The sequence below is a fragment of the Cucurbita pepo genome, chromosome LG04, assembly GCF_002806865.2.
Source record: "Cucurbita pepo subsp. pepo cultivar mu-cu-16 chromosome LG04, ASM280686v2, whole genome shotgun sequence".
NCBI lineage: Eukaryota > Viridiplantae > Streptophyta > Magnoliopsida > Cucurbitales > Cucurbitaceae > Cucurbita > Cucurbita pepo.
This window is the reverse complement of record NC_036641.1, coordinates 46,974-58,092: the sequence shown is the minus strand read 5'-3', so window position 1 is coordinate 58,092 and position 11,119 is coordinate 46,974. Positions and strand designations below refer to the sequence as shown.

Here is an 11,119-nt window from a genome sequence, read left to right as displayed (position 1 = left end):
CTTATCCTCGCTTAGTGTACCACCTAAGCCCCATCGAGAAATTAAATGTCTTATTTTTTTCATTTTAAACTCAAAATTTTTAAATTTTGTTAACCACCTTAGAGGTCGAATTTTAAGATGTGAGATCTCACGATCAATGTTTCCACACCCTTATAAGAAATGTTTCGTTCTAATCTTCAATCAATGTGAGATCTCACAATCTCGTCCTCTTTGATCCAACAGTGCTTCTTGTGAAGAACTCTTGACCAATCTCGAACTCCAATTGCCAACATTCCTCATAGTATGGTTCGAGTTTCAGGTCGGATTTTATCTGAATTGGCTTAGCGGGTTTTATCTAATTTTTTTATTACCTTCTGACTTTGCACTTTTAGCTCGAGAACATTTGGCAGAGAAGCATTTTAAATATCTAATCTTTTGGTCGAGATGATAATGTATATTTAGGTTATCAAAACTCGAGAGAGCGGGAAAATGGTGAGAAAAGATTTGGTGAATTTTGTTTCCTTAGCCATCAATGTACACAAAAACCAATACACCAAACCAATTGTATTTGTTAGGTGAAATAATAATGAAAAATTAAAACCTTTAGTTTGCTTTAAAGCCAATCACCCTTTGAATTAAATGACTTTGAAGAAATATGTATAGCCTCAAAAAGGAACCAAAAATCCCACCTTTTTCTATCTCATTATTACTATATATATATATATATATATATATATGAACATAATTATTTATTTATGATATATATGTTTTAATCCGCTCAGACACAGGTTTAGGGTTAGGATCAAAATTAGAGTACAAAATAGTCGAGCCAAGGTTGAACGGGACAAAAACCCGCCTTACGCGCATCTCCACGCATGAGAAGATCCTTCCACGCGCGAGTACCATGCGCCTAAGGAAGGAGAGTCCCGCTAGCTAGGTAATATGTGGCGTGCGATGATTCGGCGATTACGACCCTCGACTAAATAAGAATTCTTGTAATTTTACAACATCGCAACACATGGCGCATACAGACTAGCACATTATGGTTGGGGTCGGGTCATGTGGGTCGGGTCGAGCTCGATTTCTTTGCTAAGAAACAATGACTAAAATAAGTATCTAAGTTAAAGCTATGGGTTTTATTCTTGAAATGAAAATTAATTTTGGTTGGTTAGAATTGAAGATATAATAAGACATAAAAGAAGGCTATGATAGCAATAAATTAAGGATGTTGAGCCAACCCATGAGTGGTTTGCATTAATGGCTCCATTTTAATCATATTCTTATTAGAATATTTTTCGATACGATCTTTGGAAAGTTCGACGCTAATATTAATGATTATTGATATCGTAAATAATCATAGAACAAAAGACGCGTCGAGAAATTGACAAGAATTTGTGGTTTGGGGTTTTCTTCAACTATTCAACCTCGACCAATGATATCGAAAATCTTCATTGTCTCTAACGGCTCAAGCCCACCGCGGGCAGATATTGTTCTCTTTGGACTTTCCCTTACGGGCTTCCCCTCAAAAATTTTAAAATGCGTCTGCCAGTGAGAGGTTTTCACACCCTTGTAAAGGATGTTTTGTTCTCCTCCCTAATCGATGTGAGATCTCACAATTCAGCCCCTTCGGTGTCCAGCATCCTCACTGGCACTCGTTCCTTTCTCCTATCGCGATGTGGGACTCCCACCAAATCCATCCTCTTTCGGGGCTCAACGTCCTTGCTGTCACATCGCCTCATGTTCACCCTCTTTCGGGGCTCAACCTCCTCACTGGCACATCGCCTAGTGTTTGACTCTAAGGAATAGGAGGCTCGAGCATTGTGTATTGGAGACTACAGCTCTGTTATTTATAAAGTTGCTCTTCTAGGATCAACTGTAACGACCTAGGCCCACCGCTAGCAAATATTGTCCTCTTTGGGCTTTTCCTTTCGAGCTTCCCCTCAAGGCTTTAAAACGCGTCTGCTAGGGGAAGGTTTCCACACCCTTGATGATTTGTTCTCCTCCCCAACCAATGTGAGACATCACAATCCACCCCCCTTCGGGGCCCAGCGTCCTCGTTGGCCCTCTTTCCTTCCTCTAATCGATGTGGGCCCACCCCCAAATTCATCGGGTTGTTCCTAGGTGAATATTGTGATGTCCCACATTGGTTGGGGAGGAGAACAAACCACAATTTATAAGGGTGTGGAAACCTTCCCCTAGCAGACGCGTTTTAAAGCCTTGAGGGAAAACCCAAAAGGGAAAGCCCAAAGAGGACAATATCTGCTATCAGTGGATCTGGGACGTTACAAATGGTATCAGAGCCAGACACCGGACGATGTGCCAGTCTTCTCGCTGTTCCCCGAAGGGGGGTAGACACGAGGCGGTGTGCCAGTAAGGACGTTGGGCTTCCTGTCCCCTCCTTTCTCATGGACATCTCTATTAACCACTAGATCAAAACTTCGTACAAGTCCAAAAATCTGTTCTATTATAAAAACGTTTGATAACTAAGACTATAGCTACTCGAGATAGTCTTATCGTTAAAGAACGTATACCAATTAACCAGTGTCAACGACTCGTAAATGAACGAAGATGAAGATCCTCTGAGAGTTGGCATAGTGACGGTCGTAAAATTAAGTTTAGGGAGAAGAAAGGGACTAGAGATAGGAGTTTGTTGGGAAATTAAAGTATAGATCTTGACCTTATATTATATCTAAAGCGTTACCCAAATTTTAAGGCTTTGAAGTTAATGAGTGGCTGACTACAAAATTTCTCACACTTTCCGATGTGGGAAAGATTCGAGAATAGAAGCTTACTCTCATTTAATATTTCAACCCACGTGGTCCTTCCATGCCTTTGACTTTAATAATAATTGTTTTTTTTATTTATTGAATTTTTTATAATCTTATAATTTAAAGGCTAAATATAAACTCGCTTTTATTTAAGAGTTTACGTCAAAATAAGATAGAAATTGACACGATAATTGATACAAAAATTGAAAGGTAAGCATGATTTGCAACAATTAGCTGACGTCACCCTTACGTACAAGCTACAATCGTTTTCTTCTTCTTTCTTCTTCTTTGTTCTCATCAACTATAGTCATGTGAGCGTATGTCGTATTACATGTGATAGTACATCCCGACTTTAACAGTAGGTCAATTACCGGGTATTTTTAATATACAAATTTTTTTAAATTTTTTTTTGAAAATAAAGACAATGACGAGAAAAAAAAAAAAACAAGCGACCAAGGTTGTTTGTTGAATGTGTCATGGGGTCACATTTTTTTTTTTTTTTTTTTTGAAAAAATGTCTACTTCCATGCTTTTAAACCATCCAAACCACTATTTTAGAAGTACTTTTAAAATGAGGTAATGGATTGTACGATCCCACGGTCAGAAGAACAAAACATTTTTTATAAGAGTACGAAAACCTCTTCCAGCATACATAACAAGCAAAAGTTCCAGCGATACATAACAAGCAAAAGCAAACAATATCTACTGGCAGTAGCTTGAGTTGTTGTAACGACCCAGATCCACCGCTAGCAGATATTGTCCTCTTTGGGCTTTCCCTTTCGGGCTTCCCCTCAAAGCTTTAAAACATGCTAGGGAAAGGTTTCCACACCCTTATAAATGGTGATTTGTTCTCCTCCCCAACCAATGTGGGACATCACAATCCACCCCCTTCGGGGCTCAGCGTCCTTGCTGGCACTCTTTCCTTCCTCCAATCGATGCGAGACCGCCCCCAAATCCACCCATTTTTTGGGGCCAGTGTCCTTATTGGCACATTGTCTCGTGTCTACCCCCTTCGGGGAACAGCGAGAAGGCTGACACATGTCCCACATTGATTGGAGAGGAGAACAAAACATTATTTATAAGGGTGTGGAAACCTTTCCCTATCAGACACATTTTAAAGCCTTGAGAGGAAGTCCAAAGAAAACAATATCTGCTATGGGCCTAGATCGTTACATATGTATTATAGCATAAAATATAATACATACTATTTTAGTCATTTTGATCAATTATGTATATATAAACAAAGAAAAAAAAAACTAATAAAATACACATGAGAAGGGATTGACTTTAAGTATATACAAAAATGATGAAGATATGGTAACATATCATATTCCTAACCATATATATATTATATTATATAGTTGGATCATTGTATTAAATAAGGAGACAATTCCACGTGGCACCACAAAGGAATTTATAGCATTATAACTCAGTGCAACTTGGGTTGGTTTTCCCACTAAATTTAATAAAATTTTAATATATATAATATTTTATAAATATATATATTTTTTAATTTAACACATTTTTATGACGTAATTAATGGGAAAAGAGATGGGCAGACAATAAAAGGGGGAGGGGAGTGTTTCAGTTTGGTAGGTTTAAGTTTTTATAATATATTTATTATAATATTATACAATATGCCCTTACAAAAGCTTTAATTATATTTCGACCCCTCTTTCTTTTTCTATTTATCTGAATCCAATGCAGGCAATCATGGTCTTGATGCTGAGACCTCTTTAATGGATCTTCTTCTTCGTTTTCAAATTAACCCTCAGAGAATTTGATATTTCGTTTTTGTCCTGTTTTTGGGAGAGGGATTATGGGAAGAACAAGAGGGGTTTCAGTTGCAATGGCATTGTTCTGTGTTCTTCTTGTTGTTCTTCAGAGCTTCTCTTTGGTGTGTGGCCTCACTTATAGCTATCAACATGTTAGTAGCTTGAGATTTTACAGGATTCAAAACCATTTGGACTCCATTAACAAGCCTCCTCTTCTCACCATTCAGGTTCATTCTTATATATATATATATATATATATATATATCTATATATTTGTTGGGTTTTTTTCTGTTTTTCTTTTATATCTTATCTTTGTTCTTATTTGGGTCTCCAAATATTTGAATTTTATGTAATGGGTATGTCAAAGTTCTAAGCTTTCTATATGTTTATGTTGTTTTTTCAAAGATTTTGTGGATTTTTCTTCTTTTTTTCATTTGGGTCTCCTCAAATTTGAATTTTGTGTAATGGGTATGTCAAATTTCTAAGCTTTCTATATGTTTATGTTGTTTTTTCAAAGATTTTGTGGATTTTACTTATTTTTTTCATTTGGGTCTCCAAAAATTTGCATTTTGTGTAATGGGTATGTCAAATTCCTAAGCTTTCTATATGTTTATGTTGTTTTTTTCAAAGATTTTTTGGATTTTTCTTCTTTTTTTTTTCATTTGGGTCTCCAAAAATTTGCATTTTGTGTAATGGGTATGTCAATGTTCTAAGCTTTCTATATGTTTATGTTGTTTTTTTCAAAGATTTTTTGGATTTTTCTTCTTTTTTTTCATTTGGGTCTCCAAAATTTTAAATTTTATGTAATGGGTATGTCAAATTAATGACAGGGTTTTTTTTTCAGCTTTTCTCTTATATTTTCCATTTATTTATTAAATTAAATAAATAAAAAACCATTTATTCATTAATTTTTACTTTTATTTGTTTTTTTTTTTAAAAAAAAAATTCAGAGCCCAGATGGTGATATTATAGATTGTGTTCATAAAAGAAAACAGCCAGCTCTGGATCATCCCCTCTTGAAGAACCACAAAATTCAGGTCCAAAAAAAAATTAATAATTATCTCTATTTATTTTCTAAATATTCATATTAAATTTATTAAAAAATTTAAAATTAAATAATTAAATAATATTATTAATGTATTTGTGCAGAGAGCACCAACAGGGTGGCCGAAAATGAAGAAGAATGAACGGAGGGCAGGATCAGGTGCGGGAGGTCCATTTCAAACTTGGCATGTGAACGCGACACGGTGTCCAAAGGGAACTATTCCGGTGCGGCGCAGCACAGTGAAGGATGTGTTAAGAGCCAAGTCTTTGTTTGACTTTGGGAAGAAGAAACGACCGATTCTGCTTGATCGACAAATGGACGCTCCTGATGTGGTCAGTGGGAATGGTCACGAGGTACGCTATTATCTTTTCTTCAAAGCATTTAATAAATTGAAAAATGGGAGTTTTTATGAATAGATTCTTTTTCTTTACTTCAACTCCATGTTTTAATAATAAATAAATACACTTTTTACCTTTATATTAAATTAAATTAAAAAATAATTTTTAAAAATAAAAAAACTCGGAGTATTTTTTAAAAATTATTTTAAAAGTTTAAAAGTATTTTTGAAACAGTTCTACTGGAATGTCTTTGAACTTTTTTTTAAATTTTAATGATATTTTTTTTAACATTTTTTATTAAAAATTTAATAATATTTTTTAGACCATGTTTATAAATTTATTAAATATAAACTTAAGATTTTAATAACGTATTAAATATTAAATATTTATAATGTAGTACAATTTTAAATATATTTGACGTGAACGATTGCATATAAAATAGCATGCGATCGCATACACTAGATCGCCTGGGGAGATGTACGGAGCGAAGGCGACGATAAACGTGTGGGAACCGTCCATCCAAATGGTCAACGAGTTCAGCCTCTCTCAGATTTGGATCCTCTCTGGATCATTTGACGGCTCAGATCTCAACAGTATAGAGGCTGGTTGGCAGGTACTTTTTCCATTTCCTACATCCTCCCGCAGACAATCCTACCCCTCATCCTAAAAAAAATTAATTGCTATTTTTTTTACTATTTATCATATAATATTAATATTATTAAATTACACTATCATTAGTAAGAATTTATTATAATCAAAATAAAATATTCAAAAATTAAATAATATAATATGAAAGTATATATATATATATATATATATATATATATATATATATATATATATTATAATCAAATTATAATTCTTCTCGACCAAGAATTAATATTTACGCTTGTACTAAAAGAATTAATATTATTTTTTTTAGAGTTTTTTGAGTTTTCTAAAGTTTTGATTATTCTACTAGTCAGGTTAGTCCGGAGCTTTATGGTGACAGCAGACCGAGATTGTTCACATATTGGACGGTCAGATCTCTATTCTATATTTTTAAATTTTGATTTATTTAATTTAAAAAAAAGACTTCACATGTGAGATGAAATAATGAGTTTGAAGTCTACATTACTAATAATTATTTTAATAAGTAATTCATTTTTTTTAATTATAATTTAGCATAAAATAATGGAAATCATAAGAGCATAAATTAATAAACAATAGGGTTTTGGGATATTCCAATAATTAATTACATATATTTAGAAGACTAGGATTTAGAAACAATGCATGTGACATTATTACCTAAATTACAAGCAATATATTGATTGGGATTTAAGTTTAATGTTCGAGATTAGGATTTAAGGGTTGAGTTGGACTCGGTACTGTTTTGGAGGTTAGTCGGTTTGACTCGACAAAAAAAAAGTTCCATACTTGCAAACTAAACCAAATTTTTTGTTTTTAAAAAATTTAATCCAATCTAAAAGAAAAATCTAACCCAATCTAAATTAAGGGTTTTCGTGGGTTGTTTGTGTGAGATCTCACATCGATTGGAGATAGGAACGAGTGTCAGCGAGGACGCTGGGGTTTGAACGGGGGTGGATTGTGAGATCCCACATTGGTTGGAGAGTGGAACGAAACATTCTTTATAAGAGTAAAGAAACCTATCCCTAGCAGTCACGTTTTAAAAACCTTGAGAGGAAACCCAAAAGGGAAAACCCAGAGAGAACAATATCTGCTAGCGGTGAGCTTGGGCTGTTATAAGTGGTATCTGAGCCAGATACCTGGCGATGTGCCAGCAAGGACGTTGGGTCACGAATGGGGTGGACTGTGAGATCTCACATCGATTGGAGAGTGGAACGAAACATTCTTTATAAGGTTATAGAAACATTTCCCTAGCAGACGTGTTTTAAAAATCTTGAGAGGAAGCCCGACACGAATGGGGTGGATTGTGAGATCTCACATCGGTTGAAGAGTGGAATGAAACATTCTTTATAAGGTCATAGAAACCTCTCCCTAACAGACGCGTTTTAAAAACCTTGAGAGGAAGCCCGAAAGGGAAAACCTAGAGAGGACAATATCTACTAGTGGTGGGTTTGGACGGTTACAATTGGTATCTGAGCTAGACACCTGGCAATGTGCCAGCAAGGACGCTAGGTCACGGAGGGGATGGATTGTGAGATCCCACATCGGTTGGAGAGGGGCTTTATAAGGGTGTAGAAACTTTTCCCTAACAGACACGTTTTAAAAACCCTCATCGGATCAAGACCCTTTGTCCCGGCCATTGTAACATGTGTGTCGCCCAAGGCATAAGCGGCATGATGACTTGACGTCATCCTCACCTTCCTCCTACATATCATCGGTAGTCTGCTCAGTGTTCTAATCTCAACAGTTGACAACTAAACACGAGGGTTGCGCTCGTTGCGGGACTTAACCCAACACCTTACGGCACGAGCCGACGACAGTCATGCACCACCTCTCTTTCAAGAGGATTTGCGGCATGTCAAACCTGGTAAAGTTCTTCGCTTTGCATCGAATTACAGAGGAAGCAGGAAAGGGAAAGCACAAAAAGAACTATATCAGTGGGCTTGAGTGGTTAAAGTTCAATCATGAAAAAAATCTACTCGAGCTTTAATTGTTGTCTTTTTTTGGTTGCAGAGTGATGCATATCAAGCAACTGGCTGCTATAACCTTTTATGTGCTGGATTTGTACAAACTAATAGCAGAATCGCCATCGGAGCTGCCATTTCTCCGGTCTCTTCCCTTACCGGCAACCAATATGACATTACCATTCTCATTTGGAAGGTAAGTTTTTTTTTTTTTTTTTTTTTTTTTAAAAAAAAAAAAAAAAAAAAAAAACAGGATCCAAAATTGGGAAACTGGTGGATGGGATTCGGTGACAACACACTGGTGGGTTACTGGCCGGCGGAGCTATTCACTCACCTGGCCGACCATGCCACCATGGTGGAGTGGGGCGGCGAGGTCGTCAACTCAAGGTCCAATGGCCAGCACACTTCCACCCAAATGGGCTCCGGCCACTTCGCCAACGATGGCTTCGGCAAAGCTAGCTACTTTCGAAACCTCGAGATCGTCGACTCTGATAATAACTTAAGTGACGTTCAAGAGATCTCGACATTAGCTGAGAACACCAATTGTTATAACATTATGAGCTCTTACAATGACCAATGGGGCACTCATTTCTACTACGGTGGCCCCGGTAGAAACCCTGAATGTCAATGATCAACAACATCGTTACTGCAACCATGACGACTCCATGCACGAAATGCCACAAGAGAAGCTCGTTCTTATTTCTAAATTCTACTAAGTGGATTAAATTTTATCCTAAACTTTTAACGATAAGTTTGAGATAAAAATTGATTCATTTAAGGTAAAAAATTGATTCTAAAATGTATAAGAGAATTATTTAATTGTGTAACTAATGATCAATGTGGGTAACTATTTTCTCTCTTATTTTTGCTTCACTTTCAAAGAGTAAATATGTGTGGAAATGGCGATATTTAAACGTGTTGAGTAAAAAATCGAGACTCAGATACTAATCAATAAGGTTTGTACAAAAAAACGTTGGGGGAAGTTGTTCACAAAACTTATCATCACACGTTTATGACAAAATATAATGAGTAAAAAAACGAGACTAGATCTATCTCGACTCCTATAGCTCACAGCTCGTACACACCCTCATCTCGGCCGTATAACTTAGTTTTCATATAAAAAGAAAAGTAACATGAATGAGTACAAAAATACTCGATAAGTAGCTCTCTTGTAGGATCTTAGATCTAATGTCGTTCACATACATTATAACATTCACGAGTGCAATTTCATACATCAAAGTCAGTTAGGTCAAACTGACTTTCCCAAGCTCAGTATGGGATTCTAATTTTGCAAATTCATAGTTTCTGATCGAACGTGCTCTTTTCGTTTTCATTGTTTGACTCCTTGAAGCTTTGTAGACAAATTCTCTATTTGGAATTAGTTGGTAACTCTTCAGATAGGCTCCTTAATGTTGTCATCGTTAAGGAGGGAGCTCTTTACCTTATCTTACAAATTCAGGATTAAGGAATAGTTAGAGATCCTGTACTATACAGTGTGAGATCCTACATCGGTTGGGAGGAGAACGAAACATTATTTATAAGAGTGTGAAAACCGCTCCCTAGCAGACGTTTATAAGGGTGTGGAAACCTCTCTCTAATAAACGTTTATAAGGATGTGGAAACCTCTCCCTAACCGACTCATTTTAAAGCCTTAAGGGGAAACTCGGAAGGGTAAGCCTAAAGAGGACAATATCTGCTAGCGGTGGGCTTATCTTTATCAAACTCTTGTAAGGGTGCGGAAACCTCTCTATAACATACACATTTTAAAGCCTCGAGGGAAAGGGAAAACCCAAAGAAGACAATATCGGCTAGCGGTGGGTTTAGGTTAAGGTCAGGAAAAACACAAAGAAGACAATATCGGCTAGTGGTGGGTTTNTAGGGTTTAGGGTTTAGGGTTTTGGGTTTAGGGTTTAGGTTAAGGTCAGGAAAAACACAAAGAAGACAATATCGGCTAGTGGTGGGTTTAGGGTAAGGTCAGGGAAAACTCAAAGAAGACAATATCTGCTAGCAGTGGGCTTAGGGTAAGCTTTGACGAGAAGGGAAAACCCAAAGAATACAATATCTGCTAACGGTGGGCTTAGGGTAAGGTCAGGGAAAGTCCAAAAAAGACAATATCTGCTAACCGTGGGTAGGGTCATTACACAGTATTCTTATGGCACTATAAAAGCCTTGTGGGGAAGGAAAACCCAATGAAGACAATATCAGCTAACAGTAGGCTTAGGGTATGGTCAGGTAAAGCCCAAAAAAGACAATATCGGCTAGTAGTGAGCTTAGGGTAGGGTGAGAAAGCCCAAAGAAAGCTCAAAGAAGAGCCTACGGAAAGCTCAAAGAAGACTGTATCTGCTAGCTCTGGGCTTAGGGTAGGGTCAGGAAAAGCCGACAATATTTGCTAGATGTGGGCTTAGAGTAGGTCACTACACACCGTATTCTTATGGCACTATATAGTTCATACATCTCCGTGCATGACCCTATCCATACCAACTCATAATCAGTGACGGAGACAATTTCATAGAATAATAAACTAAATAAAAGCAAATTTCAAAAAAAAAAAAAAAAAAAATTGAAGGAAATTTTCGGATTTAGGCAATTTCCCCACCTCGTGGGCCGATTTAACCTATTTCAAA

General features: G+C 36.5%; 1 protein-coding gene across 1 annotated transcript; it reads left to right on the top strand.

Annotated features, from left to right (window-relative positions):
• The first annotated feature begins 4,419 nt into the window (after nt 1-4,419).
• LOC111793262 lies at nt 4,420-9,318 on the top strand. The gene is made up of 7 exons (XM_023675064.1): nt 4,420-4,748; nt 5,472-5,558; nt 5,671-5,919; nt 6,347-6,517; nt 6,870-6,923; nt 8,545-8,691; nt 8,749-9,318. The coding sequence occupies exons 1-7, from the start codon at nt 4,566-4,568 to the stop codon at nt 9,124-9,126; spliced, it is 1,269 nt and encodes a 422-aa protein (XP_023530832.1). The 5' UTR covers nt 4,420-4,565; the 3' UTR covers nt 9,127-9,318.
• Nucleotides 9,319-11,119: the final 1,801 nt, after the last annotated feature.

What these genes read in the sequence shown, in the direction of transcription:
- LOC111793262 (XM_023675064.1), top strand. Translation starts at nt 4,566, where the DNA reads ATGGGAAGAACAAGAGGGGTTTCAGTTGCAATGGCATTGTTCTGTGTT. An exon ending in TGAAGAACCACAAAATTCAG is followed by an intron (nt 5,559 to 5,670) that starts GTCCAAAAAAAA and finishes GTATTTGTGCAG; the next exon opens with AGAGCACCAACAGGGTGGCC. An exon ending in GATTGTTCACATATTGGACG is followed by an intron (nt 6,924 to 8,544) that starts GTCAGATCTCTA and finishes TTTTGGTTGCAG; the next exon opens with AGTGATGCATATCAAGCAAC.